At 47.1% G+C, this 17,023-nt stretch overlaps 1 protein-coding gene across 3 annotated transcripts in view; it reads left to right on the forward strand.

Annotated features, from left to right (window-relative positions):
- The window catches only part of LOC106563145 (NMDA receptor synaptonuclear signaling and neuronal migration factor), a 41,336-nt gene extending 24,822 nt beyond the window's left edge, over nucleotides 1-16,514 (forward strand). Inside the window, exons 7-15 of one of the 3 annotated variants that reach the window (XM_045689939.2) lie at nucleotides 598-687; nucleotides 3,099-3,226; nucleotides 3,956-4,039; nucleotides 4,330-4,363; nucleotides 4,745-4,815; nucleotides 5,074-5,153; nucleotides 6,043-6,145; nucleotides 11,827-11,902; nucleotides 15,047-16,514. In XM_045689939.2, coding sequence (XP_045545895.1) covers nucleotides 598-687; nucleotides 3,099-3,226; nucleotides 3,956-4,039; nucleotides 4,330-4,363; nucleotides 4,745-4,815; nucleotides 5,074-5,153; nucleotides 6,043-6,145; nucleotides 11,827-11,902; nucleotides 15,047-15,144 — 764 coding nt within the window. In that variant the 3' untranslated portion in view covers nucleotides 15,145-16,514. Of the gene's footprint in view, nucleotides 1-6; nucleotides 688-3,098; nucleotides 3,227-3,955; nucleotides 4,040-4,329; nucleotides 4,364-4,744; nucleotides 4,816-5,073; nucleotides 5,154-6,042; nucleotides 9,926-11,826; nucleotides 11,903-15,046 lie in introns of those variants that run through there. The other 2 variants (XM_082958140.1, XM_082958139.1) reach the window with 2 other exon arrangements.
- Nucleotides 16,515-17,023: the final 509 nt, after the last annotated feature.

Raw genomic sequence — 17,023 nt, forward strand, 5'->3', positions numbered from 1 at the left:
GTGAGTCACAGTGTTACTGTGTGCTGTGTGTTCTCCCAACATGTCCGCCCTCCATCAGTGGTTTTGTGTTTTGTTGACTTTGTGTTCATGCATGCCGGGGATTATGCATGGCCTTGTGTGTGATGTGCGTATCGGTGTGTGGCATGCCGTTGTGCACCGGTGAGTGTGTGTGTGTGTGTGTGTGTTGGCACACGTTTGATGAACCTACGTGTTTGTGTGTTTATGCTGGTGTTGAGGCGTAGGTGGTCTGGATATGTGAGACGTTAAGCTAACGAATGGGAGATCTCCCCAGTCTCTCATTTGTGAGGCTGGTCATGTTGCACCGAGCCAAAACTCACCCACCCAGTGTGTCCTCTGGAGAGGAGTGTGTGTGTGTGTGTGTGTGTGTGTGTCCAGGATGTGTGTGTTCAGGGTGTGTGTGTTCAGGGTGTGTGTGTTCAGGATGTGTGTGTTCAGGGTGTGTGTGTTCAGGATGTGTGTGTTCAGGGTGTGTGTGTTCAGGATGTGTGTGTTCAGGGTGTGTGTGTTCAGGGTGTGTATGTTCAGGATGTGTGTGCGGTGCGTGGGTGTGTGACTCTCTCTCCCCACCTGCACTAGCATTTGCCGAGCGTAGAGCGATGAGTTTCAACCGCTCCTGGAGTGACCCCACCCCTGTCAAGAATGACTCTCCACATGACCCCAGAGACAGTGAGTCAAAACAGTCACACATGTTACTATACACACTCACTCAGACACTCACAAACTGGGCACAGGCAAACACACTCATACACAAGTACAAGTATGCTAAACAGAGTTTGGGGTGGTCAATTCCAATTCATTCCCATTCCAGTTCTCTTCCATGCTTTTCATTGAGGAACATTTTGAATTGGAATTTGGTTTCCTTTCTGAACTGACTGGAATTACAATGGAATTGACCCCAACCCTGATGCTGAAGCATTAAGCATTGAAAAGCATTTATGATAAAACACACATATTCACACAACGCACACACACACACACACACACACACACACACACACACACACACACACACACACACACACACACACACACACACACACACACACACACACACACGCTAATCAGCTGTGTCTGCTGTTGATTCTGACACTGTCTGTCTTCCTCTGACCGTGGGTCTGTCTCCAAGTTTGTGATGCTCTCTCGCTTTCTCTGTGAGTATTTGTCTCAAATGGTCTGGGAGTGTGTCAAGCTCAGGTCTGGGAGTGTGTGTGCGTGTGTACGCACTGTATGTCTATGTGTCGGCATGTGTTTTTCTCTGTCGTTTTTGAATGTTGGTGTGTTTGTTTTCTGTTTTTCCATCTACTTTGTGCCACGGTGTGTCTGACAGTCTGCTGATAGAGGTTACTGTTGATGACATTTGAAATGTCTATTTGTGTCATGTATTTCTCTCCTTCTCTGACAGTCCAATGTTTTTCCTCATAATGGTTGACACAATCTGTCTCTACCCTGTCACCTTTCCCATTCTCCTTTTTACCTACTCATTCATTTTCTTCTCTCCTTTTTGACTAGACGATGTTCCCTTGTTTCTTCATTTTCTTCTCTCCTTTTTGACTAGACGATGTTCCCTTGTTTCTTCATTTTCTTCTCTCCTTTTTGACTAGACGATGTTCCCTTGTTTCTTCATTTTCTTCTCTCCTTTTTGACTAGACGATGTTCCCTTGTTTCTTCATTTTCTTCTCTCCTTTTTGACTAGACGATGTTCCCTTGTTTCTTCATTTTCTTCTCTCCTTTTTGACTAGACGATGTTCCCTTGTTTCTTCATTTTCTTCTCTCCTTTTTGACTAGACGATGTTCCCTTGTTTCTTCATTTTCTTCTCTCCTTTTTGACTAGACGATGTTCCCTTGTTTCTTCATTTTCTTCTCTCCTTTTTGACTAGACGATGTTCCCTTGTTTCTTCATTTTCTTCCACCTATTCATCTGGAAGGTTGTTATTCTCTGTCACTTCACGTCTGTTTCTCTTTGTGCCTCACTGTCACTTTCCATTGACATCTCTCTCCTTCCCTTCCATTCTCTCTCCTTCCCTTCCACTCTCTCTCCCTCCCTTCCATTCTCTCTCCCTCCCTTCCATTCTCTCTCCTTCCCTTCCATTCTCTCTCCCTCCCTTCCATTCTCTCTCCTTCCCTTCCATTCTCTCTCCCTCCCTTCCACTCTTTCTTCCTGCCTTCCACTCTCTCTCCCTCCCTTCCACTCTCTCTCCTTCCCTTCCATTCTCTCTCCCTCCCTTCCATTCTCTCTCCTTCCCTTCCATTCTCTCTCCCTCCCTTCCATTCTCTCTCCTTCCCTTCCATTCTCTCTCCTTCCCTTCCATTCTCTCTCCTTCCCTTCCACTCTCTCTCCCTCCCTTCCATTCTCTCTCCTTCCCTTCCATTCTCTCTCCTTCCCTTCCATTCTCTCTCCCTCCCTTCCATTCTCTCTCCTTCCCTTCCATTCTCTCTCCCTCCCTTCCATTCTCTCTCCTTCCCTTCCACTCTCTCTCCTTCCCTTCCATTCTCTCTCCCTCCCTTCCAGTCTCTCTCCCTCCCTTCCACTCTTTCTTCCTGCCTTCCACTCTCTCTCCCTCCCTTCCACTCTCTCTCCCTCCCTTCCACTCTTTCTTCCTGCCTTCCACTCTCTCTCCCTCCCTTCCACTCTCTCTCCTTCCCTTCCACTCTCTCTCCCTCCCTTCCACTCTTTCTTCCTGCCTTCCACTCTCTCTCCCTCCCTTCCACTCTTTCTTCCTCCCTTCCACTCTCTCTCCCTCCCTTACACTCTCTCTCCCTCCCTTCCATTCTCTCTCCCTCCCTTCCATTCTCTCTCCCTCCATATGCCTTTCTCTTTATTGCATTGCTTACTTTCCCTGTGTCCATCTCTTTCCTTCCTTCCCTCCCTCCCCCTCCCCCTCTCCCTCTCCCTGTCTCTCTTGCTCTTCCCTTCCTCTCCCGCCCCACTCTCTTACTCCCTGTCTCCCCTCCTCTCGTCCCATCTCTCTCCTGTCTCCCCTCCTCTCATCCCATCTCTCTCCTGTCTCCTCCCTCCTCTCTCCCTCTCTCTCTCTCTCTCTCTGACGGTGTGCCTGCTCTTTGTGTCGGGGGGTCAGGTGGGGACCTGCCTGCCTCGTGTGGGACCCTGGATGAGGGGGAGCGTGAGGAGCTAGACTGGGAGGAGGAGAGGGAGATGGAGAGACTTGCCTGTGAGGGAGATGACTTCATCCCACCCAAAATCATGGTGAGGGACTACGGTTTGCTAAATTCCGGTGTAGTCTCTCTAGACAGACAGGTTGCCTTCAATAATGCACCAATGTTCCATCAGTTTGGCAGAGAGGATAGGGCAGAGTTGGTACGCATGCTGGATATCCGTCCAGAGCACTATCCGCTCAGGTCCTGCTGTAAACATTTCTGCTAGCTAGCTAGATGGTGCTCGCAGAGGATATTTTCAATGAGTGTATTTCACAAGTGAGTAGTTTGCATGCGCCATGACGTTACCGTCACAAGCTTCCCACCACTGACTGGCTGTGGCTATCTGGGACCGCTTTGTGTCCGCCTCTGTCCTGTCATTTGTAAGCCCTGCCTACCCAAACGTGTGATTTGCTGGGAGAGTTGTCTGTCTGACAGGGCTGTTATTTCCCGAGACTAGTCTGCATGTGAACATGTTTACTGAGTTGGAATAGCAAGGTTGTTGTGATTCTTCAACACATGAATGTATAGAAGTCAACTGGCTATTTTTAGATCCTTAACTGACTGAAATAAAGTGGAATTGACTCCAACCCTGTTGAATGGCAGTAAAGAGCCGTAGATATAATGCATCTTGTCTGCTCAGACATACTAGTATGAAGAAGGAATGTTAAGGACCATTGGTTTAGACACAAAACACAACAGAGAGAGATACAAGTGAATGTGACCCTCCTTTCTCTTCCTTCTTCTCCTTCTCTCTTCTTTCTCCGTCTCTCACTCTCAGCTGATCTCCTCCAAAGTCCCCAAGGCGGAGTACGTTCCCACCATCATCCGCAGGGATGACCCCTCAATCATCCCTATCCTCTATGTGAGTGGAAGCATTTATGATCAAGTACACACACGCACACAACAGCTGGAACAGAGCAGTAGCTAGCCAACTGCTTTGCTTTGGTCTTTGACACGCACACACACACGAACACACACACACACACACACACACGAACACACACACACACACACACGAACACACACACGAACACACACGTGACTCCATCAACTTGTTCTCTATGTGTCTGCATGCACAGATGATAAATCAATTATCCTGCATAATATTCAGTGAATGGATATTGAGTGGATATCATGTCTCTGTATCTCCAGGACCATGAACATGCTACGTTTGATGATATCCTCGGTAGGTAAACTGCCCTTTATCTGACTTTGTCTTTATTAGTCCCAAATGGCACCTTATTCCCTATGTAGTTTGCTACTTTTTTTTATGAGCTCCGGTCAAAAGTAGTGAACTATGTAGGGACTAGTGTTCCATTGGGGATGCATAATGTGTTTGTGAGAATAATGCAGTGTTCTATACGGCTGGCTTTTTGTGTGGGGAAATTCTGTTTTTACTGTACTCCCTGTCCCTCTCTCCAACCCCTCTCTCTGTCCCTCTCTCCAACCCCTCTCTCTGTCCCTCTCTCCAACCCCTCTCTCTGTCCCTCTCTCCAACCCCTCTCTCTGTCCCTCTCTCCAACCCCTCTCTCTGTCCCTCTCTCCAACCCCTCTCTCTGTTCCTCAGAGGAGATTGAGAAGAAGCTAACAGCCTACAGGAGAGGCAGCAGAATCTGGAGGATGCTCATCTTCTGCCAGGTGAGACAGGGAGAGAGTAGAGCGAGAGAAAGATAGGGGAGAAAGAGAGATGACGATGATTATGAAAGGACAAAAGAAAACCCTTGTTAGGTTGAATGATGTAAATCCCAGCGGGAAGATAGATAACAACTCAATTAGCGATTTAAACTCTGGAGTGGAGGGGCTAATTGTATGACTACTGTATGTCCTGTGAGTGCCAGGTAGTGGTGTTAGTTTGACTCTTGACTGTGAACTTGAAAAGCAGTGGGTTTGTTATAGGGAGGTCCAGGGCATCTGTACCTGTTGAAGAATAAAGTGGCCACATTCGCCAAGGTGGAGAAAGAAGAGGACATGAGCCAGTTAGTGTCATCAGTCATACTCTTCATACAGCGGTCATACTCTTCATACAGCGCTCATACTCTTCATACAGCGCTCATACTCTTCATACAGCTGTCATACTCTTCATACAGCTGTCATACTCTTCATACAGCTGTCATACTCTTCATACAGCAGTCATACTCTTCATACAGCGCTCATACTCTTCATACAGCAGTCATACTCTTCATACAGCGCTCATACTCTTCATACAGCAGTCATACTCTTCATACAGCGCTCATACTCTTCATACAGCAGTCATACTCTTCATACAGCGCTCATACTCTTCATACAGCAGTCATACTCTTCATACAGCGCTCATACTCTTCATACAGCGGTCATACTCTTCATACAACGGTCATACACTTCATACAGCGCTCATACTCTTCATACAGCGCTCATACTCTTCATACAGCTGTCATACTCTTCATACAGCAGTCATACTCTTCATACAGCGGTCATACTCTTCATACAGCAGTCATACTCTTCATACAGCTGTCATACTCTTCATACAGCTGTCATACTCTTCATACAGCAGTCATACTCTTCATACAGCGCTCATACTCTTCAAACAGCAGTCATACTCTTCATACAGCGCTCATACTCTTCATACAGCAGTCATACTCTTCATACAGCGCTCATACTTTTCATACAGCGGTCATACTTTTCATACAGCAGTCATACTCTTTTCCATCTTTTCCATATACAGTGCACTATTTTTTACCAGAACCCTAAGGGCCCTGCTCAAAAGTAGTGCACTACATAGGGAATAGGGTGTCATTTGGAATGCATGCTTACAGTCCCTGTCTCTCTGTTAGTACTGTTTGAGTAGCAGTATTGTTGTAAGTGAAACATGTTATCCTCCTACAACAGGTTCTGGAGGAGGCTGAGTCGGTTTATGAGCAAAGTGAACCCTGAACCCAACCTCATCCATATTATGGGCTGCTACGTCCTGGGCAACCCCAATGGAGAGAAGGTTTCACTACAGTTCTCAATCTTTTTCTTTTCTCTCCCTCATCTCTCTCTACTTCTCTCCCTCCTCTCTCTCTACTTCTCTCCCTCCTCTCTCTACTTCTCTCCCTCCTCTCTCTCCCACCTCTCTCTACTTCTCTCCCTCCTCTCTCTCTACTTCTCTCCCTCCTCTCTCTACTTCTCTCCCTCCTCTCTCTACTTCTCTCCCTCCCCTCTCTCTACTTCTCTCCCTCCTCTCTCTCCTTCCTCTCTCCCTCTTCACTCCCTACTTCTCTCCCTCCCCTCTTATCTACTTCTCTCCCTCCTCTCTCTCTACTTCTCTCTCTACTTCTCTCCCTCCCCTCTCTCTACTTCTCTCCCTCCTCTCTCTCCCTCCTCCCTCCCTCCTCTCCCCCTCCTCTCTCTCTACTTCTCTCCCTCCTCTCTCTCTACTTCTCTCCCTCTTCTCTCTCCCTCCTCTCTCTCCTTCCTCTCTCCCTCTTCACTCCCTACTTCTCTCCCTCCCCTCTTATCTACTTCTCTCCCTCCTCTCTCTCTACTTCTCTCTCTACTTCTCTCCCTCCCCTCTCTCTACTTCTCTCCCTCCTCTCTCTCCCTCCTCCCTCCCTCCTCTCTCCCCCTCTCTCCCTACTTCTCTCCCTACTTCTCTCCCTCCTCTCCCCCTACTTCTTTCCCTACTTTTCTCCCTCCTCTCTCCCTCCTCTCTCCCTACTTCTCTCCCTACTTCTCTCCCTCCTCTCTCCCTACTTCTCTCTCTACTTCTCTCCCTCCCCTCTCTCCCTCCTCTCTCTCTACTTACCTCCCTCCTCTCTCCCTCCTCTCTCCCTACTTCTCTCCCTACTTCTCTCCCTCCTCTCTCCCTCCTCTCTCTCTCCTCTCCCTCCTCTCCCTCTACTTCTCTCCCTACTTCTCTCCCTACTTCTCTCCCTCCTTTTCCCTTACTTCTCTCCCTACTTCTCTCCCTCCTCTCCCCCTACTTCTCTCCCTACTTCTCCCTCATCTCTCTCTCTACTTATCTCCCTTCTCTCTCCCTCCTCTCTCCCTACTTCTCTCTCCCTACTTATCACCCTTCTCTCTCCCTACTTCTCTTCCTACTTCTCTCCCTACTTCGCTCCCTCCTCTCTCTCTACTTATCTCCCTCCTCTCTCCCTCCTCTCTCCCTACTTCTCTCTCCCTACTTATCTCCCTTCTCTCTCCCTACTTCTCTCCCTTCTCTCTCCCTCCTCTCTCCCTACTTCTCTCCATATTTCTCTCCCTCCTCTTTCCCTACTTCTCTCCCTACTTCTCTCCCTACTTCTCTCCCTCTACTTCTCTCCCTACTTCTCTACCTACTTCTCTCTCTACTTCTCTCCCTACTTCTCTCCCTCCTCTCTATCTACTTCTCTCCCTTCTCTCTCCCTCCTCTCTCTCTACTTCTCTTCCTCTTCTCTCCCTCCTCTCTCCCTACTCTCCCTCCTCTCCCCCTACTTCTCTCCCCCTACTTCTCTCCCTACTTCTCTCTCCCTCCTCTCTCCCTACTTCTCTCTCCCTACTTCGCTCCCTCCTCTCTCTCTACTTATCTCCCTCCTCTCTCCCTCCTCTCTCCCTACTTCTCTCCCTACTTCTCTCCCTCCTCTCCCCCTACTTCTCTCCCTACTTCTCTTCCTACTTCTCTCCCTACTTCTCCCTCATCTCTCTCTACTTATCTCCTTTCTCTCTCCCTCCTCTCTCCCTACTTCTCTCTCCCTACTTATCTCCCTTCTCTCTCCCTACTTCTCTCCCTACTTCTCTCCCTTCTCTCTCCCTCCTCTCTCCCTACTTCTCTCCATATTTCTCTCCCTCCTCTTTCCCTACTTCTCTCCCTACTTCTCTCCCTACTTCTCTACCTACTTCTCTCCCTACTTCTCTCCCTCCTCTCTATCTACTTCTCTCCCTTCTCTCTCCCTCCTCTCTCTCTACTTCTCTTCCTCTTCTCTCCCTCCTCTCTCCCTACTTCTCTCCCTCCTCTCCCCCTACTTCTCTCCCTCCTTTCCCCTTACTTCTCTCCCTACTTCTCTCCCTACTTCTTTCCCTCCTCTCCCCCTACTTCTCTCCCTACTTCTCCCTCCTCTCTCCCTACTTCTCTCTCCCTACTTCTCTTCCTACTTCTCTCCCTACTTCTCTCCCTCCTCTCTATCTACTTCTCTCCCTACTTCTCTCCCTCCTCTCCCCTACTTCTCTCCCTACTTCTCTCCCTCCTCTTTCCTTACTTCTCTCCCTACTTCTCTCCCTACTTCTCTCCCTCTACTTCTCTCCCTACTTCTCTACCTACTTCTCTCCCTCCTCTCTATCTACTTCTCTCCCTTCTCTCTCCCTCCTCTCTCTCTACTTCTCTTCCTCTTCTCTCCCTCCTCTCTCCCTACTTCTCTCCCTCCTCTCCCCCTACTTCTCTCCCTCCTTTCCCCTTACTCCTCTCCCTACTTCTCTCCCTACTTCTTTCCCTCCTCTCCCTACTTCTCCCTTCTCTCTCCCTACTTCTCTCTCTCCTTTCCCCTTACTTCTCTCCCTACTTCTCTCCCTACTTCTTTCCCTCCTCTCCCCCTACTTCTCTCCCTACTTCTCCCTCATCTCTCTCTACTTATCTCCCTTCTCTCTCCCTACTTCTCTTCCTACTTCTCTCCCTACTTCTATCCCTCCTCTCTATCTACTTCTCTCCCTACTTCTCTCCCTCCTCTCCCCTACTTCTCTCCCTACTTCTCTCCCTACTTCTCTCCCTCCTCCTCTCCCTACTTCTCTCCCTACTTCTCTCCCTCTACTTCTCTCCCTACTTCTCTCCCTACTTCTCTCCCTACTTCTCTCCCTCTACTTCTCTCCCTACTTCTCTCCCTACTTCTCTCCCTCCTCTCTATCTACTTCTCTCCCTACTTCTCTCCCTCTACTTCTCTCCCTCCTCTCTCTACTTCTCTCCCTCCTCTCTTCCTACTTCTCTCCCTCCTCTCTTCCTACTTCGCTCCCTCCTCTCTTCCTACTTCTCTCCCTCCTCTCTCCCTACTTCTCTCCCTCCTCTCTCTACTTCTCTCCCTCCTCTCTCCCTACTTCTCTCCCTTATCTCTCCCTACTTCTCTCCCTCCTCTCGTCTTACTTCTCTCCCTCCTCTCTATCTACTTCTCTCCCTCCTCTCTCCCTACTTCTCTCCCTCCTCTCTCTAATTCTCTCCCTCCTCTCCCCTATTTCTCCCCCTACTTCTCTCCCTACTTCTCTCCCTCCTCTCCCCTATTTCTCTCCCTACTTCTCTCCCTCCTCTCCCTCTACTTCTCTCCCTCCTCTCCCTCTACTTCTCTCCCTCCGCTCTTCCTACTTCTCTCCCCCCTCTCTATCTACTTCTCTCCCTCCTCTCTCCCTACTTCTCTCCCTCATCTCTCCCTACTTCTCTCCCTCCTCTCTCTACTTCTCTCCCTCCTCCTCTCCCTCCTCTCTTCCTACTTCTCTCCCTACTTCTCTCCCTACTTCTCTCCCTCCTCTCCCCTATTTCTCTCCCTACTTCTCTCCCTCCTCTCCCCTACTTCTCTCCCCTACTTCTCTCCCCTACTGCTCTCCCTACTTCTTTCCCTACTTCTCTCCTTCCTCTCCCTCTACTTCTCTCCCTCCTCTCTCCCTACTTCTTTCCCTACTTCTCTCCTTCCTCTCCCTTTAATTCTCTCCCTCCTCTCTCCCTACTTCTTTCCCTACTTCTCTCCCTCATCTCTCTCTACTTCTCTCCCTCCTCTCTCTCTACTTATCTGTTGTGTGTGTGTGTGTGTGTGTGTGTGTGTGTGCAGAAATAATCAGCTGTGACAGTTAGAACATCCCCGCCCCTCCTCTCTCCCTACTTCTTTCCCTACTTCTCTCCTTCCTCTCCCTCTACTTCTCTCCCTACTTCTTTCCCTACTTCTCTCCTTCCTCTCCCTCTACTTCTCTCCCTACTTCTTTCTCTACTTCTTTCCCTACTTCTTTCCCTACTTCTCTCCTTCCTCTCCCTCTACTTCTCTCCCTACTTCTTTCCCTACTTCTCTCCTTCCTCTCCCTCTAATTCTCTCCCTCCTCTCTCCCTACTTCTTTCCCTACTTCTCTCCTTCCTCTCCCTCTACTTCTCTCCCTCCTCTCTCCCTCCTCTCTATCTACTTCTCTCCCTCATCTCTCTCTACTTCTCTCCCTCCTCTCTCTCTACCTCTCTCCCTCCTCTCTCTCTCTCTACTAATCTGTGTGTGTGTGTGTGTGTGTGTGTGTCTGTGTGTGTGTGTCTGTGTGTGTATGTGTGTGCAGAAATAATCAGCTGTGACAGTTAGAACATCCCCTCCCCTCCCCTCCTCTCCTCTCCTCTCCTTTCCTCTCCTCTCCTCTCCTTCCTCTCCTCCCTCTCCTCCTCTCCTCTCCTCTCCTCTCCTCTCCTCTCCTCTCCTCTCCTCTCCTCTCCTCTCCTCTCCTCTCCTCTCCTCTCCTCTCCTCTCCTTTCCTCTCCTCTCCTCTCCTCTCCTCCCTCTCCTCCTCTCCTCTCCTCTCCTCTCCTCTCCTCTCCTCTCCTCTCCTCTCCTCTCCTCTCCTCTCCTCTCCTCTCCTCTCCTCTCCTCTCCTCTCCTCTCCTCTCTTCTCTTCTCTTCTCTTCTCTTCTCCTCTCCTCTCCTCTCCTCCAGAAGTGAGTGCTACAGAGCTATAGTCATTTAGTTCAGTATTCTTTGCTTTCTTGGGTACAGGAACAATGTTGGACATCTTGAAGCAAGTGGGTACAGCAGACTGGGATAGGGAGAGATTGAATATGTCCGTAAACACTCCAGCCAGCTGGTCTGTGCATGCTCTGAGGACGCGGCTAGGGATGCCGTCTGGGCCGGAAGCCTTGCGAGGGTTAACACGCTTACATTTATCGCATATTGACTGGGTGATGCATCATAATTTACACTTCAAGTACTCGTATCCTCAGAATTCAGGATCTTGGGAACTGGTTCTTAGAATTCTCCCTCTTGGCCTTGACTCAATACCTCCAGAACATTAGCATTCTATGTGTATTGGCAGGGTGTATTTACTGGGAGACAGATTGGCAGATCAGAAAAACAGCTAGGATGGGCTTGCTGCTGAGTGGAGACTGTTGTGCTCGATGAAGAGAAATCAAGCTAGCTTCAATAAAACACTAAAGCAAAGGCTCCCAGAATGAGAGTTGTCAGCCAGCGCTTCTAGAGCCCATTAAATTACAGATTAGTTAATTATTTGATTCTCCACAAGCGCACGTCTCCAGCGGTGAGTATGAAAGAAGTGTGTTCCTCAGAGTGTCATCACAGAGTACAGCATCATGTTGTTTATACAGAAGAAGCAAAGCACAGAGACTGGCAATCACTGGGTGCCTTTGAAACGTTTTCTTCCACACACACACACACACACACCACACACACACACACACACACACACACACACACACACACACACACACACACACACACACACACACACACACACACACACACACACACACACACACACACACACACACACACACACACACACACACACACACACACACACACACAGTCTCTCTCTCTCTCTCATTTGCCCTTCCTGTCACCCATCTTGGATGAATGAGGAGTTTGCCATAGCCTAAAAGCTTGGAGCTGGGTCCTTTCGAGGTCCAGGCCCCCCTGATGAGGTGGGAGAGCCAGGCTGCAGGATTAATTGGTGTCTGTTCTTATCTTTGGCCAACAGCTGTTCCAGAAGTTGAAGAACCTGATGAGGCCTTACTCCATCGAATTTGAGTCGCCACTGGAGCTGTCTGCGCAGGGTGAGGACTGTCAGCGACACACACGCACGCACGCGCACACGCACACGCACACACACACACACACACACACACACACACACACACACACACACCACACACACACACACACACACACACACACACACACACACACACATGCACATATACACGACCTGCAATAGCTTTTATTGATGGACTTGTTCCCTCAATCAAAAAAGGCATTATTTCTCCTTCTCCTCTCTCTCTGTCTGTCACATTGTTCATTCTTCATTCATTAACTCTGATAAAACTATCTCTCTTTCTTCATTTGCTCTCCTTTTGATTTCTTTTTCTGTCACTCCTTTGGGTCCATTCACTGTAACTGGACTATCTTGTCTGCCTCTACCACCCTCCCTCTCGCCTTCCCTCCCTCTCTACCTTTCCCACTCTATTTTGGTGTGAGTTAGATAAGGTCTGCAATGTAAATGGCACTGTGGAGAGGGTCAAAAGAACCTGCCCAGCTAGCACATTTGGTTCCTTGGAGGTAGCGGGAACGTATGTCTTTGGTTTCACATTGATTGTGGGAACGAAGCCATGCGTTTCTAGACCAGTAAAATTGAACTTTTTTTCAACATTCTGAGAACAAGGGAACATTTAGCCTGTTATGGGAACATTTATTTTTAGGTTGCAGGGAGGTTCTTTGAACGTTTTCCTGGGAGGTTTTATTAACTCTCTGAGAACGGAAATTATAGGTCATTTGGAGGTTTTTGATGAACTTCTTTAAAACGTTCACTAAATGTTTCAATAAGACTTTTAAGAACACTGCTAGCTTATTTTTGGTTAACTTTTTTTTATTACTCCAAACACAGATAGGACACATGGAAACTAATCTTCTGTTCTCTATCTATGGAATTAGTCCAGTGTGGCACCAGGATGGAGCTAGTATGGCATTTTGTTACGCATACAAACCTGTTCATTTAGTCTATTCAAACAGACCCCAATACAAAGAAAACAAGCACTCATTAAGATCAGGTGTGGCCAATTCGTTTTGTTGACGCTGATAACGGAATGTATATGTTTTTAAATAACATTCTTAGAACGTTCTCTGAACGTTACTAAAGTTTTTCTTGTTGTTTTTATGTAAAGCTTTCTTAACGTTCTCAGAACAATTTGAAAACATTACTTTAAACAGAACCATGAGGAAACCTGTAAGAACTGTTATGTGGAAGTACCAAAATTCCCACGGAAGAATGTTGTTTCTTAACGTTCTTGAAACAATTTGAGAACATGACTTCAGTAGAACCATGAGGAAACCTATAGGAAACATTATGCTGAAGTACTGAAATTCCACATTAATTGTCTATTAATGTTCTCTGAAATATTTGAGATGATTCCCAGTGTCAAACCAGTTGGAGAACATTCCTAGAACATTACCAACATTTCAGTTAAATGTAACCATGTTTGAACCTTTAGGAAGCGTTCTGTTAAAGTAATGAAATACCAAGAAACAACGTTTTTTTTTGTAAAGTTCTGTAAATGTGCTGAGAATGTTCCAAATCTAAGCAACTATGCTGTACCATTCCCAAAAAGTTATGGGAAGGTTCTATGCAAATAACCATATGACAACCACTCTCACCAAGCTCTAAAGGCCATGATACACTGGCAATTTCTTTGAGGCAACAGAGTGGGGTATGGGACACTGGAGCAGTGATGAGCAGTGATGAGCAGTGATGAGCAGTGAGCAACATGGACATGAATAATAGATTTCATATGAAGCAGCATATATCAATTTAAAACTCTATTTCCCCATTCATTTACTCATCTCCTATAGCTTGTTGTTGGCTGTTAACACCCACATCTGAACTGGAATTTATCAGCTAGCAAACCTGTGCCCTGGTTATCCACTCAAACCTACTGCCAATGTAGACATAAGGATAACTAGGTTTAGAAAACATTTTACTTCACAATTCTAAGCACGGAAGTGTAAATGGTAAGCTAACCAGCTAGTTAAACATACTAAAACAATTTAAAATGAAAATGAAATGTAAAATCTGCATGGCTAGCTAGCTAACGAATTAGCCTGTTTGTCCCATTGACTTATCATGGGTTGCAGTTAGCATGCTAATCGATTAACATGCACACCACTGTGGATATTTTTGTCAGTTAAACATGACAAACTGAACACAGTATGTATGTATTAACGTATCATGATATAATATTGTAGTGAGAAACATAAGAGACGTTAATGGCCAACATCTCACTCCACCATGGGAGTAGATTTTTTTATCGTTTCAGCTCAAAAACGGTTGCCATGTTTTCCAAAATATTTTGGAACAGCAGACTGATCACATGACCAATATCTGTGCTCTGATTGGAGGATTCCTACAAATTGCCCACTAGGTGGCGCTGCTGATCAAGATCCCCCAGATAATAAAAAGTTGCTCATTTTCCATGTAAAATAGTTGCAGCAAACATTGCTGGAAACATTGCTCACAATATTGCCTCTCCAAATTGTCGGTGTATCATGGCCTTGAGAAACATATGGTTCTCAGAACTTTCTGCGCTAGCTGGGTGCTCCCTGAACAGTGAATGACACAGTGTCAACACACAATGATAGATGGTAGAAGTTGAACCATTCACTGTAAATGATATTGTTCTTGAGAATAACAAGTGAAATGTTAAAGAGATTATTATCACATTCGATATCTGTGTGTAACACGTACAGTATATTAACTGGGCAATCAGCAGTTGCTACATCCATCTTTGGACTTGTTAATGAATGATGTTTACCCATTGATTCTTGAAGAATATAACTTAGAAATGCCTCATGAGCTTAGTTCAACTGTCGCGCCCCATCAGAACCCAGAATATAAGCTTGTTTTACTCCAATGTTTGTAAATAAAGCAAATGTAAACAGACACTATATAGCCACAAACATTGTTAAAACTATCATTTTGATATCATGCATGGTCAGTCTTTGCATTTCTCCAGCCCCATCCCTCATCTTTTTACCAAAACAGGGGCGGGGAGGACACTTTGTAATTGTTTCAACTGCTGATTGCCTCTTTAAGGTGGAATCGCTTGAGGGCAACATATAAATGAGCAAATTCTTTGTATTATTGACTAGGCAAGGTACCCTGAAGTGAAACGCATAATTGAACCTTTACTGTACCTTCATTTATCTAGGAAAAGAGATGATTGAGATGTACTTTGACTTCCGTCTCTTCCGTCTGTGGAAAACTCGCCAGCACTCCAAACTCCTGGACTACGAGGATCTTTTGTGACGGGGCTCCAAGTCAAGTCAGTCCTGTAGCATATATACCGTCTATACTGGGGCAGGAGGACCTACTGAACACCACTGCTCAACTCAACCCTACTGCTCAACCCCACTGTAACATCCATCATACCTGCTTTCATCCAGGAAAGGACCGAGAGAGGGGGGTGATGAAGAGGAGGAAGAAGAGTAGAGGGACAGGAGGGATAGAGAGGTAGAGGAGGAGGTGAGGGGGGGGTGACATAGCAGCTGTCATGGTGCTGTGTGTGTCACCCATTCTTTATTTCAACCCTCCTCTTCACCGCCTACGCAACCACAAAGGTCGAGGGTCAAAAAGAGAGACACCAAGCAGAAGGGATGCTAGAAGGACAGAAAAAGACCCAAAGACGGAGAGGACGAGTGAAAGAGTAGAGCGGGAGAGAGATCTTCTGTGCCCTTGCTCTCTCCCTTGTGACACGAGGAACAAAAACATGTATTATCATGTTTGAGGTGCTCATAGCACTTTAAAGGGCAGTTGTTTGGTCCGGTTCTGGTTGGACCTCTCAGAGAATCCGGATTGGAAAAGCACCATTCAATCCATCTGTAGGTGTGTATGTATACATCACATGAATATAGTCTAGCTCTAGTCATGCAACTTCTCACTCTGTAAGAACATGATACAGCGTTATTGTTTGCTGTTTCTTCTGAACTCTCTTCAATAACTCAGGTTTTAGCCATGAAATCATCTCTGTTTGTTTGATCCCCTAATGCACCAGATATTGTAATCCTCATTGTCATTGCCTGGGATGAATGTGTATATCATTTCTCTTCTGTCTATTTCAACTGATTCAGCTCCAGAGCCAAAAGTGTAGGGGCGACGTCACAAATACATATGTGTGTGTGCATGTGCGTTCATAGGTCCGTGTGCGTGCGTGCGTTCGTGTGTGTGTGCCTGCGTGCGTGTGCGTTTTCCCTCTCTGATATAGCCATGCTGAACCGTTCCATTTCTCACCACAGAGTGAAGTCACTGACACACACTTCCAGCAGATGAGTTGTGATGTCAGGTCTGGTAGCATGGCCAATAGCTCAGTGTTACCCGGTGGATCCTTTTCTGCTGTCTCCATCGGGGTGATGCCATTTAAATGGCCCAGGTCAATGCCTTCCGTCAGTAGCTGTACTCCATCTAGCCTCAAGCCTGTTGGTTGCTCTCACCACCAGCTAGACAGTCCTGGCTCCCCCTCAGGACCTCTTCCTCCACTGGGCCTTAGTCCAGTCAGAAAATAGGCACTTAATGAATTGGTCTGATCTTCATCATTCCAAGCCATTAAGGAGCCATCTGGGGCTCAGCAGAGTTATGTGCTGTAATGTAATGCACCGAGGGGAGAGAGAGAGTAGTGTGTGTGTGTGGTGTGTGTGTGTGTGTGTGTGGTGTGTGTGGTGTGTGTGTGTGTGTGTGTGTGTGTGTGTGTGTGTGTGTGTGTGTGTGTGTGTGTGTGTGTGGTGTGTGTGGTGTGTGTGTGTGGTGTGTGTGTGTGTGTGTGTGTGTGTGTGTGTGTGTGTGTGTGTGTGTGTGTGTGTGTGTGTATATGTCCATCAGCATCACACCATAAAACTAGTGTATCAAGAACACTGGGGGCAGGCAGTCAGATTGCCAGAGGACGGCCAGTGGACATCTAAAAGAGAGAACTCCACACTAGTCAAAGCCACCCTGCTCACACACACACAGCATTATTCCCTGCACAGCTAGTTCTTCTCTGTCGGCGCCAAGTCAACGCCACATAACACGGTAGTCTTCTTTTGTGTGGCTGTTCTGTTGTCCTTTTTCACGTTCTTGAGTTGAGTGGTGGATATCGATGTCATCCCTCAGATAGAGCAAAAGATGCCAACGCATTGTCTGCGCCGGAGAGCGC

Source organism: Salmo salar, chromosome 11 (genome assembly GCF_965601325.2).
Source record: "Salmo salar chromosome 11, fSalSal1, whole genome shotgun sequence".
Classification (NCBI taxonomy): domain Eukaryota; kingdom Metazoa; phylum Chordata; class Actinopteri; order Salmoniformes; family Salmonidae; genus Salmo; species Salmo salar.